General features: G+C 34.3%; 1 protein-coding gene and 1 long non-coding RNA gene across 5 annotated transcripts in view; one reads left to right on the top strand and one right to left on the bottom strand.

The window, feature by feature from the left end:
• NDC80 (NDC80 kinetochore complex component) overlaps nucleotides 1-22,127 on the top strand; it is a 49,006-nt gene that overhangs the window by 17,554 nt on the left and 9,325 nt on the right. For all 4 annotated transcript variants that reach the window (XM_077900184.1, XM_077900186.1, XM_077900185.1 and 1 more), the window contains exons 7-13: nucleotides 1,852-1,941; nucleotides 4,309-4,402; nucleotides 5,607-5,713; nucleotides 6,445-6,589; nucleotides 9,520-9,725; nucleotides 14,785-14,937; nucleotides 18,733-18,822. In XM_077900184.1, coding sequence (XP_077756310.1) covers nucleotides 1,852-1,941; nucleotides 4,309-4,402; nucleotides 5,607-5,713; nucleotides 6,445-6,589; nucleotides 9,520-9,725; nucleotides 14,785-14,937; nucleotides 18,733-18,822 — 885 coding nt within the window. The remainder of the gene's footprint in view (nucleotides 1-1,851; nucleotides 1,942-4,308; nucleotides 4,403-5,606; nucleotides 5,714-6,444; nucleotides 6,590-9,519; nucleotides 9,726-14,784; nucleotides 14,938-18,732; nucleotides 18,823-22,127) is intronic.
• On the bottom strand, nucleotides 1,869-22,032 carry LOC144315515 (uncharacterized). The gene is made up of 4 exons (XR_013381232.1): nucleotides 21,896-22,032; nucleotides 17,735-17,886; nucleotides 3,364-3,505; nucleotides 1,869-2,346 (listed from the first exon to the last, which is right to left on the bottom strand). It is a non-coding gene; the product is annotated as an uncharacterized LOC144315515 (long non-coding RNA).

Here is a 22,127-nt window from a genome sequence, read left to right as displayed (position 1 = left end):
TGTCCCAGCCAGGCTTTCTGGGCAGGTAGGGCTAAGAGCTACACAATGAGCAATGGATTGGGCTATGGTTTAACTCCACTACCTGGGCAGGCTCAGGCCTTCTGAGTCCTTTATTCCTCTCATATTTCACTATAGAGAGAAGTGGTATATTGAGAAATGTCACCTTTTATTGAAAAAATATTACTCAAATCCATATTTCTGATTATCTCTATACAATTTCACTTTGAAACTGTTTGAACCAAATCTCCTCAATTCAGAAGAACTTTTAATTCTTGTAGTAATGTTTTATATAGCTCCTAGTAAGTGGTTTGTCCCTCTGTAAGGGTCTTTTTTAACTTTGTGGAGTATCAAGAATTTTCGCATGGACCTTTGACAAAGCATCTGAAATACTTTCTTTATCTATCCTGATAACAAAATAGAAGATTCTGCTCTTAATCTTGGGCTCTGCCCTGCATGTCTTTCAGACTTAGTTAAATCTGATTGTCACTTGAGGCCTTCTCAAAGGAAGAAGTAGTAAAGGATGAGTTGATGGACTTGCCTGCATTCTCCTTAGATGTACAAAAAGTCTTCTATGAGTGTCTTTGGAATAGGAAAGTAGATTTGACAAGCAACTCTGGGATAAGAATTTAGGAATCTGATATGTAAGTCCTAGGGTAAGAAAAATTAATGAAATATTTTTTTTTAATTTTTTTATTTTTATTTATTTATGATAGTCACAGAGAGAGAGAGAGAGAGAGAGAGAGGCAGAGACACAGGCAGAGGGAGAAGCAGGCTCCATGCACCGGGAGCCCGACGTGGGACTCGATCCCGGGTCTCCAGGATCGCGCCCTGGGCCAAAGGCAGGCGCTAAACCACTGCGCCACCCAGGGATCCCTAATGAAATATTTTTAACAGAAACCACATTCTTCTTTTACATCCCTAATGCACGATGCTTTTCTTAGAAGCTTGGTGTGCATTATACTAGATACAGATTTATATCTTTACATTTAATAGCCACTTCATTTACATTTTCTAGTAATTTTCATGTTTGGAAGGTTATGCTTTTAAGACAATTTATAAAAACAGGTATTGCAAAATGGGATTTCTTTGCCTTAAAATCCTTTAGCCATTTCCTTTTTAGCTTATCATTATAAACATCTGAATGTTTTGCTACAATATCTGTTGTCACTTTCAAGGTTAAACAATTGTGTTTCTGAATATTTTATATTGTAATCAATCTTAAGTTCATATTTATACACCCTGAAGGAACCTGTGGATAACTTTTAAATACCAAACTTGAATTCATTAAAAGAAATAATTTTTTGGTTTACCTTTTATGTGGCAATTTTTTTTTTTTTTTTTAGATTATCAGAGTTTCATTAAAATGTGTGTATATGCTCTCAATGAATTAATAGCAGCATAAAGATCAGCATATTTGGGACACCTAGGTAGCTCAGTGGCTAAACATCTGCCTACAGCTCGGGGCATGATCCCAGAGTCCAGGGATTGAGTCCCGAATCGGGCAGGAAGCAGGGAGCCTACTTCTCCCTCTGCCTGTGTCTCTGCCTTTCTCTGTATCTCTCATGACTAAGTAAATAAAATCTTAAAAAAAAAAAAAAGCCTATTTTATAGAACTAAATATGGAATCCATCCTTTCTAAAATTGAATCCTTTTTTAATCCTAATGGATTTAGTTACTAACATATCAAAAACATTACATTTTGATGCTCAATGAAATGACCTCTTGAGATTTTCAGTCATAGAGTAATGTAAATGCGTTAAAAATTACGCTAAAACAAATGTGACAAACATAAAAGCTGTACATTTTTTTCATACTTCATCAACTTAAATATATTATTTGTATACTTATTAGTTACATAATGCCATGAAAGAAAGCTCACCTTTGTTTGATGATGGACAGCCTTGGGGAGAAGAAACTGAAGATGGAATTATGCACAATAAGGTATCTTACATTACCACAAACATTAGCATTATCTTGATATTATTAACTTTGTCACTGTTGAAATTAGTATAGTCTTTTGTAGTGTTTGTCTTTTTGCTTCCTGAAAAACTTCTAAAATTGAATCTTTTAGATATTAATAGATTTATTCTTGAAATCACATTGTAGTTTCTTAAAATTAAATAGGTGTAGAAATTTAAAATGTTATATAAGTGGGGCACTTGGGTGACAGTTAAGCATCCAACTCTTGGTTTCGGCTCAAGTCATGATCTCAAGGTCATGGAGTTGAGCTCCACATCTGGCTCCATGCTCAGTGCAGAATCGGCTTGAGACTCTCGCCCTCTCCCCCTCTGCCCCTCCTCCAGCATGTGTAGCAGTGCACTTGTGCTCATGCTTCATGCTGTCTCTCTAAAATAAATAAATCATTTTCACAAAATAAGTATAAATAAATAAAATGTTAACTAAGTAAAAAATGCAAGAAAATTATAATTAAATCATAACACATTATTGTTTTATTTATAGATGTAACATTTCTTGCCTACCTTTTAGAATGAAGTTATCAATACTGGCAACATAAGTCTAATATAATTATTTGTCAATAGAAACTATAAGTCTTTGAGTCTTAAGATATTACATGTAGGTTGTTTTGTTTTGGCCTTTTTAGTCAGGCATATTACCACTTAGATCTGAGTTACCACGTCCAAAAGGGATTGAGGTAAAAGTGTAAACATGATCTAAATCGGTTCCCAAGCCATACTTTATTGGAGCCTAAACTATGTAAGTAACTCCACCGTATTTCCTAAAATAAGCAAATTTACATGTCTAAATAGAGGAAATACCAACTCCAAGGAATAGATTTATAATACTGATATTAAACATTAATGTGCCAAGCACATGTAAAAGATCGATCACCATGCAGGTCCCTAAGAAGGAAAACCATTTTCTATGCTAATTCTAATCTACATTCTTTGGAGCATTTGACATAAAAAGAAAGTGGCAAGAAACTTCAGTTTCATTTTTTTATTACTACCTGGGAAATAGTTCAAAGAGGTATCATTGCTTTTTTTCCTTTTAAACAGGGAGTAAACCATACCTTTTACTACTTCAGGATTGACCCCTGCTGGAAAAGCTGTTAGAAAGCCTTTGATCATACTCTTGAGAGAATTCTCCTCCTATGTTGCAGTATGTGTACTGGACTAGATTTATCTCTACCTCATTTTTCAGCCAAATACAATTTCAACACTTATTAGATATTTAAGTTTTTGACATTTATCCTAAAGGTTACAGCAGTAAAAGTTATTCTTGTTATTTTAGCTATTATTTCAAATGACAATATACTGAGCAGCACTTTGGAAATTATAAAGTGCTATTATAAATTAAAGAGGGTTTTCAAAGTATCCAGATTCACCAGATTCTGAGCCTCACCTTTGTGGATCCAGAAACTCAGTTTGTTAGTGGCAGAGCATTTGGTTGCAAAAGCTTAATTTTGTTTTTTTAATCTGCAAAATCAATATTGACCAAACTTAAAGAAACTAATTCACGGTCACCAAATTCACAAGAGACTGATCTGAAATAGAATGAAAATATATTAATTTATCATCAGTGGTTTACCTTTCCAGTTACAGGAAGACTCATACTGCCTCTTCAGAGTACCCTTTACATATCAACCAAGTAATAGAGAGGTTACTTAGTTAGCAGAGAATCAGCACAAAGGGAATTGGGAGATATTTATTTCATCTAGGCTTTGGAAAATTCTGATCCGCCATTCTCACATCCTAACAAAGCATGCATCTTCAGTGACCAAAACACCTCATAACTGCAAAATATAGTGTTACTTTTTCTTGGATAAATATTAAAAATGACAATATTCTACTATTTAGATCTCTACAAACCAAGCCATTTATTTAGACTGAAATTACTGTGTAACTATAGCCTTCATTCTGATTTTCATAGCTAGACTTTGTCAGTTTAATTGGACTTAGATGATCATCAGTTCATGAGTTTTTCATAAGGTTCATTCATAAGGATAATCTGTCCCTAAAGATGAATGTGCATTTTATGTTTATGTTTATTAATAAGCTTCTGTTGTTTGACCTCAAAATTCTGAAGATATGTTTCTTTACTCTTTACTAATTATCACCATTATCTAAATTTGTGTTCTTTCTATCCTCATCACATTGGAAGTAGCAGACTGAGTAAGTCTGTGCAGCATAATTAATGATATATACTAGGTTTGTATCTCGTTTATAGGAATTCATATAACTAGTATTCCTGACTTGTTTTAATTCAAATTCAAATTTCCACTTAGAAAAATGGAACAAACTAAATAGAGAATAATAGCTTTGTTTTAAATCTGCTTAACCCAATCAGCTGTTTTTGGACTACACCATAAAATGCTATGAGAGTTTCATGACTGGTGCTGACAGTTTTGAAGAGATGAATGCAGAGTTGCAGTCAAAGCTGAGTAAGTGTTCTCATTACTAGTGTGCTTGCTATTAGTCATGTATTAAACTGTTCATGGAGTTGTAGCTTATTTTACTACACCCAACATTTATATGAGCTACTCTAAATGTATCTTGATGCCTACTAATTTTCATCTTCATTGTTTCTTTGATGGAGAGAAGTGATAGTTAAGCAGAAAGAATACCAATGTTGAAGTCAGTCTGAGGCAAAATCCTTTCCTGGTTATGTGACCTTAACAAATTACTTAACCTAACGAAGTTTTGCAAGGATTATGTGGCCATGTACATAAAGTATCAAACACACTACCAGAAACACAGAAGATAAACAGCAAATGTTATTCCTGTGATATTCCTATAATATTCTAGCTCTACTGTTCGAGAAATTAAAGTGCTAATTAGTCAAAAGATCTAAGGTCCTTTCAAAATATGTGGTAAGCAGTTAATGGACCATTATATTTCTGAAGAAAGAAATTCTTTATGTTTCCACTCTTTTACAACCTAGTGACATTCAATATATACTTGCTAACTTTAAAATGTTCCAGAGGAATTATTTTACTTTTTTTTTCTTTTTATTGAAATAGTCTTAGGTGTAAAATGAGTGGTGGGTAAAACATATAAGATGTGTAAAACTATTTCTCTAATGAAATCAATCAAAATGGTAGAGTATCGCCTTGCCATTATTGGCACAAAAGGCGAAAGCATTTCCCATATATTCCCATTGGACGTATCTCCCTGAAATAATAAGGACAATTTCAGCTTGTCCACATAAGAAAGGGATGTAAATGAAGTTTCATTTTAAAAGAGGAAAATTCATAGTGATCTAGTATAAAAAACATTTAGTGAATTCATTTATTCAGACAATATTACATACCTACAGTGGGCAAGCCACTATTCAGGCACAGAGGATACAGTAATGAATAAGCGATAGAAAATCCGTGCCCTATGAGATTACCTCTACTAGAGATAATAAACAAGCAACTCTAAGTCAAAGGATGATAAGTGCTAAGAAAAATAAAGCAAGATAAGAGGGCAGACTGTGTAATGAAGGGAAAGGTTTGCTATTTTAGAGAGGATATCCTTCACTGGTAGCGTTTTGAGCAGAGACTAAGAAGGAAATAAAGGGAAAGCGCGATCAATGGTGAACTGGGGGAAAATGTTTATAGGCAGAATTGAGATCTTAACTAAGTTTTGGGGTTTTCTCTCCAGAGGATTTATTTAATGTAGATGCTTCTAAGCTGGAGTCACTAGCAGCAAAAAATAAAGCATTGAATGAACAAATTGCAAGATTGGAACAAGAAAGAGAAAAAGAACCGGTTAGTAAACATGCTTATCATTGATAGGCTTATATACTTAGCTCTTTTGAACTCTTGGATCTCCTTAGAGGATATCAGCTATTTATCAAAAAAAAAAAAAAAGCATCTTAAAAGTTCTTTTTTTTTTTTTTACATAGGACAGACCTCCCCATGAAAACATGTTTGTTATCTCTAGAGCTTTGTTTTCCCTTGTGATCTATCAGTCTTGAACTAATGGTGTTCAGAATATGATGAAAGAATCTTACCTATTTACATAAGACTAAAAAGATCTTTTGAACAAGGTCTCCATGTTACACACCTCTAGGGAACAATATTTACAAGAAGCCCTGAGTTATGTAGTTAGTGAAAAGGGAATGGTGATAAGTGGCTTTGTATAACATATTGTATTCTAAGGGTTTTCTAAAAGCTAAATAATATGCAGATACCTAATTTTATTTTGTGAATTATATTATTGAAATGCCTAGACTGTTTTATAAAATATCAGATCTTAAATGTTTGTGCTTTTTCATTCTGGCCCTTGGCTCTTTGTATCCCAACTGACTTCCTGAAAAGTGTATCTTCTTAATTAGGTAATAACAGCAAAGTTCCCTTTTAGTTCTTTGGCTCCTTCTAAAAGGGAAAGGAAATGCTAATACACCTTTCTCTAAGATGAATTTAAATAATACTGTGTTACTTTCAAGTAAAGTATGGAATGGTTGTCAATTAGAATAATATGTTCTTTTCTTTTAAAGAATCGTCTAGAGTCATTGAGAAAACTGAAAACTTCCTTACAAGCAGATGTTCAAAAATATCAGGCATACATGAACAATTTGGAGTCTCATTCAGCAATTCTTGACCAGAAATTGAATGGTCTTGATGAAGAAATTTCTAGAGTAGGTAAGTACAATCAATGCTAAAAGAGGATATTCAAACTGAAATGGGGACCTGCTTGGGATTTATCATATACAGAGACAGCTTTGTCATCCAAATCATTTTTCCTTTAATGGTGAATGGCTATAGCAGGCTACCAAGTTTTCAGTGCCTTCTACATGTATTAGTTTTCTGAGGCTGCTGTAGAAAAATACCACAAATTTGGTGGAACAACAGAAATTTGTTCACTCACAGTTCTAAGGGCCAGAAGTCCACATTTTAGCACAGAGAATTCATTCCATGTCTTGCCCACCTTCTGTTATCTGATAGCATTCCTGAACTTTTGGCCATGTCACTCCAATTTCTGCCTTCATCCTCACATTACCTTTTTTCTATTCGTGGGTCTTCTCTTTTGTTTGTGTCCATTTCTCTCAGCTCTGTCTTTTAAGGACACTTATGATGGCATTTAAGACCCACTAGATAATCCAGGGTAATCTCACCTCAAAATATTTAACGTAATCATATCTGTGAAAGCCTCTTTTCCAATAAGGAAATATTTACAAATCCCATTAATTAGAATTTCATATGCTTGAGTGACCATTATTCAACCTACTACACCTTCTAACATGTTTTCACAGGTCTGATATATTTTTTTTTTACATGTCTGATATTTTAAAGCCAAGAGGGACCTAACCTAAAAACATATGCTGCCTGATATAAATGAATATTCTATTCCACCTTATAATTAACAAGCCAGATTCTTAAATCTCTACTGGCTTTAGTCTGCTACAATTGGTCTTATCCTCCATCACTCCTCCTAAGCCACTTGGGAGAAAAGTAACTTGGAAAGACAGAAGTACTACAGTTCCATGGAAGCAGAAGCCCAATTAAAGAAAGTGTGTTTATATCATGTGTGTTCTTAACCTTGTTTTTCATAAGCATATATCAGTCATAATCATAAAACTGTAAGGTACTGTTATCTTACTGTAAGATACTGTAAGCTATGGATTATATTTCTGTACTGCCAGCAGGAGAGCAAAGGAAAGTATCCATACATTGCAGGGCCATTGGATGGCACTTTACAAAATGAATAACTCAGTGCAGTGGACCTACTGTAGTATTTTTCTGGGTGTTTGGCTGCTTCAGTTTTATTCTTATAGGGTTTTTAGGCTATGTCTATCCCACATAGGATTTCTATAGATAGTCCTAGGTCCTTAGGATATTTGATTTAATGCTTAGTATATGTAGTATTAACCATCTGTCAAGTCAAGGATAATAATTATATGGAGTATTTGTCAAATCAGCTTATTTTTTTTCCAAATAACTCTGATTACATATATTTGATTTACTATAAACCAAGCCTTTAAATTATTTACATTAGCCCCAATGTTTGTTCTACATGATGATGTGATAGACTAATTTTTATTATAGCAATATTTGTAATGCAGTTAAATCAATACTTTATAATATTCTCTTTCTCATTAGCATTTAAGAGAATTGTCATACTTCTGACTTTTCTTGTGAGAATTTTCCCCAATAATTTCAAGCTGAAGAGGTGAGAGAGATACTTTAGCAATCATTTGCCATTCCAGATTGATTTAGTTTGAGATAATAATTTGATAACCTAAGATGTTTTTATTCTGAGTATTTTAACTTTCATGATTATTTAGTCATTCATGGCCAAGAATGAAAGACCTATTTAAACTATATGGATATTATACATTGTGGATTTTTTTGTGCTATGATAAATGTATAAAGTTTTACTTCAACTATTAATTTATTTTGAGCTCAAGTGTAGAGGTTTCCAAATACAGTGCTACAAATGAATTATAACAAAGCCAAGATCTTGACCATGTCAGCCCATGGGATGATTGTCTTGGCCCCTTTGGTCATGTGAGTTCTCATCCATCTATCCCAACCAGCTTAAAAGTACTATCATATTCTTTGTAAGCTACAAATAACAAAAGGTTGGGAAACACCATTCTATATAATCCAAAATATTTTTAAGTTTGATAAATTTTCTTGCCCCTTTGCGTGATCATTTGATCATTTGCTGTTTCTAAATACCATTATCTTAGTATAATAATATAGTCATTTTTGCTTCTTAATCTTGGTGATGTAGTTGGTTAAGTGTCCAACTCTTAGTTTTAACTCAGATCATGATTTTAGGGTCCTGGGATCAAGCTCCACATCAGGCTCCATGCTAAGCATGGAGTCTGAGATTCTCTCTCTCTCTGTCTTTCCCCCTGCCTCTCCTACCTGTGCTCTCACTCTCTCTGTCAAATAAATAAATCTTTTTAAAAAAACAAGTTTTGGTAAATAGAGCAAGAACTTAACCACTATAGTTAGTTATTATCTGATCAAACTACTGAGAATGTCAGTGAAATAATAAAGTGATGTATTTGATATATTTTTATGTTTGTGAAAAATTTGTATGTTTTCTGACTTATTGCAGAGAATCATACTGGCGTATTAAAAGCATTTGAACTGAGCATTGGCAGACTATCCCTTTTAAGTGTAATAATTCTCAATCCAGTCATTAAGTCTGGGGTCATTTTTTTTATGTAGCACTTTCTGAAAGTCATGCGAGCCAATAGGGAAGTAAGTTTCTAACATAAAACTTTAATTGTATCATCTTTCAGCAATGTTATTAACAAAGTGGGATCAAATAGGATCATCTCCAAAAAGAGAAGAGAAAAATATACATGTACATAACTTGGAAATTTAGACGTCTTAATCAACTTTATTAAATAATGGCATCCTGGTGCCTGACTGGCTCAGTTGGTAGAGCATTTGACTCTTGATATTGGGGTTGTAAGTTAAAGACATTAGGTGTAAAGACAAAATTAAAAAAAAAAAATTTTATTTTAAAATGGCTCAGTGATGTTTTAAAAATAAATAATGGCCTCAATTTCTTTGTAGGAATTGAAAAACTTAACAAATTTGTTTTAATGCAGAACTAGAATATGAAACAATGAAACAGGAGAATACCCGCCTACAGAATATTGTTGATAACCAGAAGTACTCAGTTGCAGACATCGAGAGAATAAATCATGAAAGAAATGAATTGCAGCAGACCATTAATAAATTAACCAAAGACCTGGAGGCTGAACAACAGCAGCTGTGGAATGAAGAGCTAAAATATGCCAGAGGCAAGGAGGCGGTATGTCATATCATTTCCAGAGTGGCAACTTAGAGCTGACATCATAAAGGTCTATCCCTATTAAGAAAAACTGGGTAGAATAAATTGGCTAAAGAAGTAAAACTTTTTAGCATTGATATTTTACTAAAACACACTTATCCCAAAAAAAAAAAAAAAAAAAAAACACACTTATCCCTTTATGTCAATTCAATAACACCCCAATTTCTCTCAATCATATTTAAGGTAGCCTGTAATTTTTAGTAGTAAACCAAGAAAAAAGCAAAAAGATCTCTAAGTCCATGAAAATAATTTTCATAAATCACATGCCTTCTAGAAGAGGGTATGAGTCAATTCTTCATTTACCTATTCACTAGTCAAACATTTAATTAACATCTGCTGTGTGCCACTTCCCATGCTGAGCTTAGAAGAATAAAAAGACAGACTCTCCTCTCAAGAAACTTCTGATCTAGTTGATATTTTTCTACCAAGAGATCACACCTCTAAAGATGTTTCCACAGGGTATTGAGAAAGCATATAGTATACCTAACCCAAATGTAGTGTTTTTGTCTCAGGGAGATATATGAGGTGATTTTTAGAAAGGTTTCCTTGAGGAGGTAACACTTGAACTGAATTGGGGAGTATAAGTAAGAGTTATCTTGGCAGGGACTCCTGGGTGGCTCAGCAATTGAGCGTCTGCCTTCAGCTCAGGTCCTGATCCTGGGTCTGGGGATTGAGTCCTGCATCAGGCTCCCTGCGAGGAGCCTGTTTATCCCTCTGCATATGTCTCTGCTTCTCTGTGTCTCTCATAAATAAATAAATAAAATCTTAAAGAGGAAAAAAAAAAGAAACTCTTTCCCCATTAAAGAACTCCTCACTCTCCCCTCCCCCAACCCCTGGAACCACTAGTCTACTTTAAAAAAAAAAAAAAAAAAGAATTATCTTGGCAAAGGTAGAGGATTCAGCAAACGAAGAAGTATATGGGAAGGCCCAGAGAGCAAATAGCATGTTGTATTCTGGCATCAGAATCTTTTCATATGGCTGTAGTTTAATAGTGAGGGATATGGCACAGCAGAAGAGAAGACTCGAGAAAAAGCTCAGAGCAGACCATAAAGATTCTTTTCATATTTAAAAGTTTGGACTTTATCCTGAAAGCTCCAAGAAGCCCTCAAGATTTTTAAACAGGGGTGCCTGAGTGGCTCAAGAGGTTAAGTATCTGCCTTCAGCTCCGGTCATGAGATTGAGCCCCATGTCAAGAAGGAGCCTGCTTCTCCCTCTCCCTGCTCATTCTCTCACTTTCCCTCTCAAATAAATAAAAATCTTTTTTTAAAAAAAATTTTTTAATCACATACTACGTTTCAGAAAGATCTCATTTTTGGTCATGGGAAAAATGGATTGGAAGGAAACAAAACAGATAAAGATATGTGGCAGTAATGTGGTGACAAGTTATGAGCTGAATTTAGATAGTGCTCAAAGAAATGGGTAGATCCTGACTAGTTAGGAGGTAGAGTGAATAAGACTTGATGAAAGAAAAGGGGTGTATTCATAGTGTCTGGCTTGGGCAATGGGGCAAGCAATAGTACCACTTACTCCAAAATAGAATAGAAATCAGGCATAGAGATAGTATGCTAGACCTGTTAGGTCCATGGGGCATCCAAGTGAGAATATCTAATAAGCTGTTGTTCTGTGAGTCTGAACCTGAGCAAACAATATGTGTGTTTGCAATGTAGATTAAGAAAAATCAGTATGTATTGTGATTGAAGCCACAAGGGTAGATGAATTCACCAAGGAAAAACGCATAGGAAGAAGGGAGCACTAGCATCTTAAAGTGGGCAAAGGTCCCTTAAGAGTGGACTAAAAGAAACTGAGGACTAACAAGAGAGTTCAAGAAGATAGAAGCTGAGAAAGGAAGTCAGGAAGGAGTGAGCAGTGTCAAATGCAATAACAGGATTTAAAATTTTCTCTCAGATTTGGTAACAGCAGTCACTAGTGACCTTCACTAGAACCAAATTATTTGACTTCATTTCAGTTTTATAGATAGTATAGTATCCTTTTAGCCAACATTGTTAAGAAAGTAGGCTCACTGACCATATGAATTTCTAGATAATTAAAGTTGATCCTTATTTTTGTTGGCAATCCCTTTTAAATGTTCTATACTGCCTTGCTAGCTATGCACTATTTACTCTTTCTTTTTAATGTAGCTCTCAGTAGACATGAACTTTTTCTTAATGATTTAGCATAATCATGATCATAACACCAATGTATTCTAAAACAATAAGTTAACAGGTTGTCTAGGGACCAAATAATATTTTCCTATCAGATAATTCCAAAGTTATCTTTTCTGCTATATACACTATTGCATTCCTAAGAAAAGTTATGTAAATCAAGACTTTTTTAAGAACAGGCAATAAAACATGTCTTCCAAAGGGCTATCTTTTTTTTTTTTTCAACAAAAAAAATAGTTTCAAAATTAAGTTTTGAAGTTTTCTCCTCTAGTATTTTCAGTTATAATGTTTGTTTATTGTAGGTATAGTACTAAAATTTATACCTCACAGAGAAAAATTTAGTTTCTGTTTTGCTCCAAAGGTAATGGGGTTTTTTGTCCTATTACTTCCAGCACTTTCCTTAGCACATCATTTCTTTTTTTTTTTTTTTTTTTTTTTTAGCACATCATTTCTTATAAATACTTATCACTATGTTAAAATGAAAAAAATAGTTCAAACAAATCAGCTGTTTCTGCCCAAAGGGACAGTATTGATTTTTCATCCTGGTCACCTTATAAAGTAGGCATAATACAGATTATTTCTAATTTTTAACTGTGTTGCATTTTTAAAATTTTGTATTTTACACACCTATACATGTAATTTTTCATGGAAAGGACAGTTCAGCATGAGCAGTAAACGCTGCCTCCTTTTTAGGCCTGTTTCACCATACTTTTGCTTTGCTTTGACTATCTTTACTCTCTCATCCTAACCCTCTAGGTAATCTCTTGTGTATTAAGGAGAAACATAGACATTTATAAGAAATAGACTTTAAAAAAGAATTTTTTTTAATTAAAAAAAAAAAAGTAGACTATACTGGTGATCCTAAAAGTCTTTGAACCTAGACTTTGGTAACCTATATTTTAAATCTGGATTTGCCATCATATACCTGTGAGGACTCAGCATGTTATCTAACCTCTCGTAGCTTTGATTTCCTTATTAATAAAATGAGGTGTGGATAAACTACATCAGTGAATCTGAAATGAGTTCCTTCAACAAACGTTAATTAATATATTTTATCTCTGAAGCACTGTTTGGGAAGGGAGAAGTTATGAATCTCTGGACCAGGTGAACTCCTGAGTTTATAGCTAGCTAAAATTAGCCATGTAAATGCTATTCTTTATTTGGGAAGATGAGGCTGAAAGAAGAAAATTATGTGGGAAATAAGTAAGCAGTGATTTGGTTAGGGACAGAGTAGGCCATATACAGTGAGAAGAAAACCATAGGGTACATACTAGGTAAGAGAAAGATTAAAGAATGATAGTAGAGGGGATCCCTGGGTGGCTCGGCGGTTTGGCGCCTGCCTGTGGCCCAGGGCGCGATCCAGGAGTCCCGGGATCGAGGCCCATGTCGGGCTCCCTGCATGGAGCCTGCTTCTCCCTCTGCCTGTGTCTCTGCCTCTCTCTCTCTCTCTCTCTCTATCATGAATAAATAAATAAATCTTTAAAAAAAAAAAAAGAATGATAGTAGAATGCAAAAGTTTAATATAAACATTGTATCTATCTTTTTTTTCTGGACTGATTTTTATTCCACATGCCATCTCTGACTGGTAGTAGCCTTCTGGATCTCTATGTTGAGGTAAACATTGAGCCTGCATCTGCTCATTAGGAAAATATATGATCAGTTTTCACTGTCTGAATTAGTTGTAGGAAGAAAAAAATGTGTCACACATTTGCTCTCCGTGCAGTTAGACATGGTAAAGTGCATGGGCTTGTAAAAACTGTTTTCATTTAGAGAAATAAAATGCTAGTGAAGAACAGAAGCAACTACATGTAAAACCATTTATTAAGGACAAACAGCTACACATCTTAGTAATCCCTAGAAAGCTATATTATAATTAGAGTAGTTGAAATTATTTCCTGATTCATTAGTAAGAAATGTTAAATGAGTGGCACCTGGCTGACTCAGTCTGAAGATTTTGTGACTCTTGATCTTGGGGTCATGAGTTTGAGCCCCATGTTAGATGTAGAAATTACATGGATGGATGGATTGATGGATGGATGGATAGATAGATAAATAGATTAGATGATAGATAGATAGATAGATAGATAGATAGATAGATGGATGATAGGTAAAATCTTAAATGTAATATATAAGTAATATTGCTTTTAGGAGCTTTAAATTTTTGGAAATTACAAATTAAGCAAGTTCCAAAGAATGTTCTTCCCCCATTGCATTCTTTCACTTGAAGTGTTCAATTTTGTGGCTAGAAAACAACAAATTATGTGTGTATTAAATTAGTAATAAGTGTTATGAATAAAAATAAGAGGATTGAGAAAATCAGGGTGCTATATTAGAGGAAAAGCCTTTTTTTGATGATGTAATTTGAACAGAGCCCTGAAAGGAAAGCAGACCAGGAAATATGGAATTGTGTTATTGAAATATTTTTGTTAAAATAACATATGTGACTTAAATGATTGCATTTCACTTATTTTGGATAAATGAAATGTTTAATTTTGTAAATTGACAATATTAAGGTTTACTTTGTTTCATAATTTCTCTGACACTTTAAAAAGTAAGTTTTAGTTAATACCTGAATATAGATTCTTGTTCCAAACTATTTGGTAAATGAAAGAACAGTAGTATATTGCTTACTAATTAATTACCGTCTTTAAATTATCCTACAAATTTAGTGTGAATAAAATCTTTCATTCTTTGTATTTTAAAACTACCACCTTTACTACTGAAATAAACCAAATTACTAAACTACCGTAAAATACATATAATTTTTATGTATAATTGCAGAAATGCTATTTGAAAACCTTATGGAATGGGACTCTTCGGTTTACTTTAACATTTCTTTTTGTATTCTCTTCTTACAGATTGAAACACAATTATCAGAGTATCACAAGTTGGCCAGAAAATTAAAACTTATCCCTAAGGGTGCTGAAAATTCCAAAGGTTATGACTTTGAAATTAAGTTTAATCCTGAAGCTGGTGCCAACTGCCTTGTCAAATACAGAGCTCAAGTTTATGTAAGTAATCATGAGTACTTCAAAAGATTTTTAAATGATATGACTGATGTCTTGTTCATTTATTTATAAGAGTTTAAACTTCAGCATGTTCATAACTGAGGACTGAACATAGAAATAAAACACTGAAATTTTTAATCTACTTTCTTTTTGGTACTTAAATTCTCTCTATTGTACCGTCCTCTTTGAACTATAAAGCCTTTTCCTCTCTCCTTACTTTATTTACTCAACTAACCAAAAGAAATTTTGATTATATTTAATATAGACACTAGGATTATAAAGAGAAAAATTACCTGTGCTCTTAAGTTGCTACTTGTCCCCTCAGAGAAAGAGAGATATAAATAAATCATTGCTATGTATGTGCTTTATTAGAAATGTTTATAAGCTATGGTATTGAGATCAATTCTTACCAGAATTGAGGGGAAAGAAAAATATCCACAGAGGTAGCGGACGTAGAATGAAATCTTGAAAGATGAGGTATTTATTGGGATGGTCTGTGGGAAAGAGCTTTAGGCACAAGCACACAAATGAAGGCATGTGCGAAGGCATGAAATATAATAGGGCATTAAGTAACACCAGCAGTCAATAATGAAAAATCTGCACCAAATTTTTAAATATGGACAAGGATGTAATTTGAAGAAGAAAATTTTTAAATCGTTCTGTTGAAACTTCTCAATTATTCACAGATTTTAGTATTTTAGTGCTCCCTCAAAAATATCAATTTTCAAAATACTTAGTTTTGAATAAAGAATGTCAGTGAGGGGGGCGGTTGGGTGGCTCAGTGGTTGAGCATCTGCCTTTGGCTCATGGCGTGATTCTGGGGTCCTGGGATTGAGTCCCTCATCGGGCTTTCAGGAGCTTGCTTCTCCCACTGCCTTTGTCTGTCTCACTCCTCTCTCTCTGTGTCTCTCATAAATATATAAATAAAAGCTTTAAAAAAAAAAAAAAAAAGCATGTCAGAGTCTAAAGGTATGCATTTTTCCCTTGAGAATTATTCATTCAATAAATTATTTATTAAGTACATACTATGTTCTATACCAGCTAGGTGCTGAAGATGAAGTACCCAGAAACAACCAACTCCTGATTTCCCAGAGATCATAGTTTATTGGTGAACAGAATTTGATTAAATAGGGTTAGACTCATTTTCTATAGAAAAAAAATTCAGGGGATCCCTGGGTGGCTCAGCAGTTTAGCGCCTGCCTTTGGCCCAGGGCGCGATCCTGGAGTCCCGGAATCGAGTCCCACATTGGGCTCCCAGCATGGAGCCTGTTTCTCCCTCCTCCTGTGTCTCTGCCTCTCTCTCTCTCTCTCTCAGTAAGTAAGTAAGTAAATAAAATCTTTTAAAAAATTCATCCAATAAACAGTCTTTTACTGAATTGTTTCTCAAAGAATAACTAGGTAGGCAGGTAGACAGAGACAGGCTGGTAGGGATATAGTTTACACACTACTATTTTGAGTTGTTTGATGCTGATGCAAGAAAATAATTGCCTGCATCAAATCATTGTAGAAAGGATTACCCAGGGATGTCTGGGTGGCTCAGTGGTCAAGCATCTGCCTTTGGCTCAGGGCATGATTCCAGAATCTGGGATTGAGTCCCATATCAGGCTCCTTGCATGGAGCCTGCTTCTCCCTCTGCCTAGGTCTCTGCCTCTCTGTGTCTCATGAATAAATAAATGAAATATTTTTTTTTAAAAAAAAAAGGATTACCCAGTACAAAAAGAATGCACATTCTGTGAAAAGAGGGAAAAGTTTTTCTGTGATCTCTGAAAATAGTTTTACATAATAATAGAATAATAAAAATAGGAATAGCATCCAGAAAGTATATAACCCCACTGTTATAAGTAGTATTTGGAGAAAAGTTCTTAAAGAGGCATTTCATCTTTCAAAAAAAGAACAGCCAAAACTAAAACTCAGCAATAACTTCAAAAGACATACTAAAAACACAGTAACATACAAAGTTTTCTTTTGGTGATGAATATGATTTGGAGTGAGAGGTGGCGGTTATACAACATTGAATGTACTAGAATGCCACTGAACTATATGCTTTAAAGAAGTAGTTTTATGTTAAATTCATTTTAACTTAATTATTTCAGTTTAATCATTTTTAGTTTTTTAAAGATTTTATTTTATTTATTCATGAGAGACGCAGAGAGAGAGAGGCAGAGACACAGGCAGAGGGAGAAGCAGGCTCCATGCAGGGAACCTGACGTGGGACTCGATCCCAGGTTGCCAAGATCACACCCTGGGCTTGGGCTGAAGGCAGGGCTAAACCACTGAGCCACCCAGGCTGCCGAGTTTAATCATTTTTAAAGTGTGAATATGACCTCTATAAAAAAAATAATAATGAGAAACTCATATTATGTTGAAAGATAATTAGAGGATAAATAGAAATGTAGGGATCCCTGGGTGGCGCAGCGGTTTGGCGCCTGCCTTTGGCCCAGGGCGTGATCCTGGAGACCCGGGATCGAATCCCACATCGGGCTCCCGGCATGGAGCCTGCTTCTCCCTCTGCCTGTGTCTCTGCCTCTCTCTCTCTCTCTCTCTCTCTCTGTGACTATCATAAATAAATAAAAAATTTTAAAAAAAATAATAAATAAATAAATAAATAAATAGAAATGTAAGCAGTAAGAATTTCAAGGTTGCTAAACATGTGGAGATGCCAGGTGAGTGGCACACCAAGAGGGCATGGGAACTCTGTGCCTCTTCTCAAGTACGTTTCCCTATGCATCTCTTCCATCTGGCTGTCCTGACTTTTATCATTAAGTAAACTGGTAAACATTTGTCTATTCTGGACTCCTACCTTGCATTATTCATGGAACAACCCACCCTGGTGATCTCTCTGCGGTAATGTGTCGAGATGTTCCTAGTTCTTTTTGCAGCCTCCAAGTCCTCATTGTTGTAGGTTATTCAACCAGTCCCTGCTGGTGGACATTTGCTGTTTCAAGTCTTTTGCTATTATAAAAAAATTTCAATAAATACCAAAGAGAAGACATACAAGCAGATAATTGTAAGATTAGACAATTGAAAAGGATTAAGAGAAAAACAAAAATTATTTTCAAAAGAGATAGCTATATTGGGACACCTGGGTGGCTCAGTGGTTGAGCATCGGCCTTCGTCTCAGGGCTTGATCCTGGAATCCTGGGATCAAGTCCCTCATCGGGCTCTCTGCAGGGAGTCTGTTTCTCCCTCTGCCTGTGTCTTTGCCTCTCTCTCTGTGCCTCTGCCTCTTTCTGTGTGTCTCTCATGAATAAATAAAATCTTTTTAAAAAAAATGAAAAGCTACTGTATTAAAATAACTGTACTTATAAAATGTATAAATAATAGCAATGAATCTTCAGACTCCATAAGCAAATCTAAGATTTTGCAAGTATTCAAAACCAAAAGCAAGTTACATTCTATAGTTACAGAAATTACACTGAAAATTAGTTTTGTTGATACTCCTGGATAGCTCTTCGATTGAGCATCTGACTCTTGGTTTCAGTTCAGGTCAGGATTTCAGAGTGGTGATATCAAGCCCCGTGTCAGGCTTTACACTCAGCAGGAAGTCTGCTTGAGATTCTGCCCTCTGCCCCTCCCCCTGCTCCTGTGTTATCTCTCTCTCTCTCTCTAGAATAAATCTTTAAAGAAAAAAATTAGTTTTATTGTCTTATTTATGATGTGTTAATTTAGTTTAAAAACATCATGGCTTCACTTTTTTTCCTCCAAAGTGGCTACTTCTATCATAATATGTAAATGCTTCCTGAGAAATTTTGTAATTACATATATCATATGTAACCCATATCCCTGTGTATTTTATAGGTACCACTCAAGGAACTCTTGAACCAAACTGAAGAAGAAATTAATAAAGCTCTAAATAAAAAAATGGGGTTAGAAGATACTTTAGAACAGGTAAGTAACAAAACAATTATTAAAAGCAAAAAAAAGATTTTTAATGCTTAAATGTGGTTTGTAGTTTCTAAGGAATAAATTTTTAAATAAGATATTATGGAAAATAAGAGTTGAGTACATCCTTGTCTTAGAAATATTTGAATTAAATTTTTAAGTAACTTAAACATTCTAGGCTACACATACATTGATGAGGAAATGATAAATGAGTAAATTTCCCTTGTTTTAAATGGAAAATTGCCTCTTTCAACCTGAGATAATTTAATATCCCTTTTGAGTTTTATTTATGACAAAGACTTAACAGGCTAATACAGAAATTTAAATAGTTCTAAATGAAACTTCGCTCCTTTAATAGAGAAGACTCAGTTTTCTTAAGTAATCAAAGACCTGTTAAAAACAACACAGGAAATTATTTTAACAAAACATAATCTTTGCTTTCTAGGCAGATTACCTAAAAGTAAAGAAAAACTTTGTTTAAAATTCTTATTAAGAGTAGACCAGTAATCTAAGAAACCTGTTCTATTAATAGAAAGAAAACCAAATTCTAAGTTTGTACTGGCTTATTTTTGATATTAAAACTCTAGTACTTAATTAAAATTCATTCCAATCTTGGGGCCCCTGAGTCTGCCTTTGGCTGGTCATGATCCCGGGGTCCTGCCCCACATCAGGCTCTCTGCCAAGCAGAGAAGCAGAGCCTGCTTCTCCCTCTGCCCCTCCCCTTGCTTGTGCTTTCTCTCTCTGTCTTAGTCTCTCTCTCTCAAATAAATAAATAAAAATATTTTAAAAAATAATTCATTCCAGTCATACAACCCTGACCACACATAGGATGTTTTTCCCTTATTATTTCTAGCAGTTTTAATTACACATATTAGAATTTCTAACCCTTAGAAATTTTTAATTTCTAATGAAATCTAACAAGTCAGAAATTAAACTTTTACATTACCATTCTGTGGATTAGCAGACAAATACTTTTTTGTGATTTCTAGAAACATGCTTTTGCAGAGAAAATTTGTCAGAGTGGCATAACATGTTTACTAGTAAATCCACATACCTTGAGTTCCTCTGTAGAAGGAAGTAAAAAGTGGATAAACCAATATTCAGCAATTAATGTTTCAGTACTTTATCTTATTTGAAAATGATATGAATAGTTAATGAATTTAACTTAACTCATCATTTAACTTAACCTAGCAAAACTTTAAGGTTCCAGGTTACCAAAAAGATTTAGAGAGACTATTTAAAAGTTCACCTAAAAACTTTTTATCTTATTTACATCCATTTAATTTATTTGTTTTTTACTATGTTTAGATTACCCACCAAAATTTCATTAGACATTAGACAAAATCGGCCATCATCCCAAGCTAATTTTTCTTGCTGACAAATTTTGTTAAGAGTTAACATAAACTGGGATCCCTGGGTGGTGCAGCGGTTTGGCGCCTGCCTTTGGCCCAGGGCGCGATCCTGGAGACCCGGGATCGAATCCCACGTCGGGCTCCTGGTGCATGGAGCCTGCTTCTCCCTCTGCCTATGTCTCTGCCTCTCTCTCTCTCTGTGTGACTATCATAAATAAATAAAGAAAAAAATATTTAAAAAAAAAAAAAAAAGAGTTAACATAAACTCATTTGATTGATAAACCCAGGTGGAATAAGACTTGTATGTATGCATTTTATTCAGTGTTGATAACTTGAAAGAAAAGTTTATTTTAATTAAATCAACAAAGTTTAAGCTAATGTTAGTATTAAATATTTTCTTAGGTGACGTAAATTCAGAAAGTATTTGGGTTAGTTTCTATTTTATTTTAACTTTTTATGAATACTGAATTTATTTAAGCACTTATTTTAAGTCCATTTAATAGAGTTTTTTACAAAAAATTTTAGAATACCTTCCAGAGGTAGAAAATACCACTCATCTATAATACACACATATACTAGACACACGTAAACATACAGACAGATGTAAATAGAGACCTTATGGCCTCTGTGTTACTAGTTAGAAAGAATTTGTATCTAAGTTGTTTTTCTGGTAGATGGAGTAAGTTAAAGCTGCCTGCCTGGATGGCTTAAGCTAAGTTTTAAATATTTCTTTTTTTCATTTTTTTCCTGATAAGAATGACCTCCCTGATGTTGTACTTTAACATTTAAATCTCAAAGGCACAGGGAAAGAATACAAGTTACAAGCCTTTTAAAATAAATAAGGGAAACTTGGGCACTGATAAAAAAAAAAAAATAGATGAACTTTGAAATGCTTCTAGAGCTGCATTTCTAGTTTTGCAAAGAAGTGAGTAAATGTGAAAATCTAATTGGCTTTGTTCAATTAACAAATCATGCAGTATCCCATTATAGAAAAGAGCTCCAAATGGCTACAGAAAAGGAAAGAGAGTAGAAGCACACAGTTAGGAACCCTAACAGTATCCTGAGTGATAAATGGTAAAAACTCAAACCAAAACTATTGCAGTAAGGATAGAAAAAAGAGATTGAAAAATTGAAACAATGTAGTTCAGTGGTCCATTTGGACACAACCCTGAGATCAGGACCTGAGCCAAAATCAAGAGTAGGATGCTTAACCGACTGAGACACTTAGGCGTCCCTGAAGATTTTTTAAGTCAGTACATAATACCTGTGTATTTTAGTAAGCCCACAATGTTGGCATTTTGAAGGCTAGGTTAGAAGTACATGAGACTATAAGCACACAGTTCAAAAGCCTAACAGTATCCTGAATGATAAATGGTAAAAACTCAAACCAAGGCTATTGCAGTGAGATTTAAAGATTGAAATAGTGTAATTTAGTGGCCCATTTGGTTGTGAAAGTTAAAAAAGAGAGAAATTAGGAATGTTCAAGTGTCCAGCTTTGGTATATGATGTTAAAAAAAAAAAGAAAAATTATTCATGACACCTGTTAAAGGAAATAAGGTGGACTTTAATCAAGGGGACTATTACAAAGAGGTTTTATAGTAGGTGAGAGAGATTGGGCTCCACTCCAAAAAATGAGAACTTATAACTAAGAAGTAGAGTGCAGATCAGTGGATAAAAAATTACAGAGAGGAAATACTAGGGATAGGGAGGATTCTATCTAAACCAACCTAATAGGATTCTTGCTGAAAACAAGCTGAGGTGATCAGATATCAGCTGGAAGATGTTGGAAGATGAGAGACTTGATTAGATATTGACCTCTCAGAATAAAGTTCAAAAGAGCTAAGTAATTTGGTCAAGGAGAGAATCTTTTGGAGGTAATGTTCTAGAACCTTGATAAAGAATATGAGAGAAGGATTTAGAAGAAAGAATTTCAGGCTAGGATATGCTGATTTTCAGATC

The sequence above is a fragment of the Canis aureus genome, chromosome 6 (genome assembly GCF_053574225.1).
Source record: "Canis aureus isolate CA01 chromosome 6, VMU_Caureus_v.1.0, whole genome shotgun sequence".
NCBI lineage: Eukaryota > Metazoa > Chordata > Mammalia > Carnivora > Canidae > Canis > Canis aureus.
The sequence above is the reverse complement of the archived record's forward strand: the minus strand, read 5'-3'. Positions and strand labels throughout refer to the sequence as shown.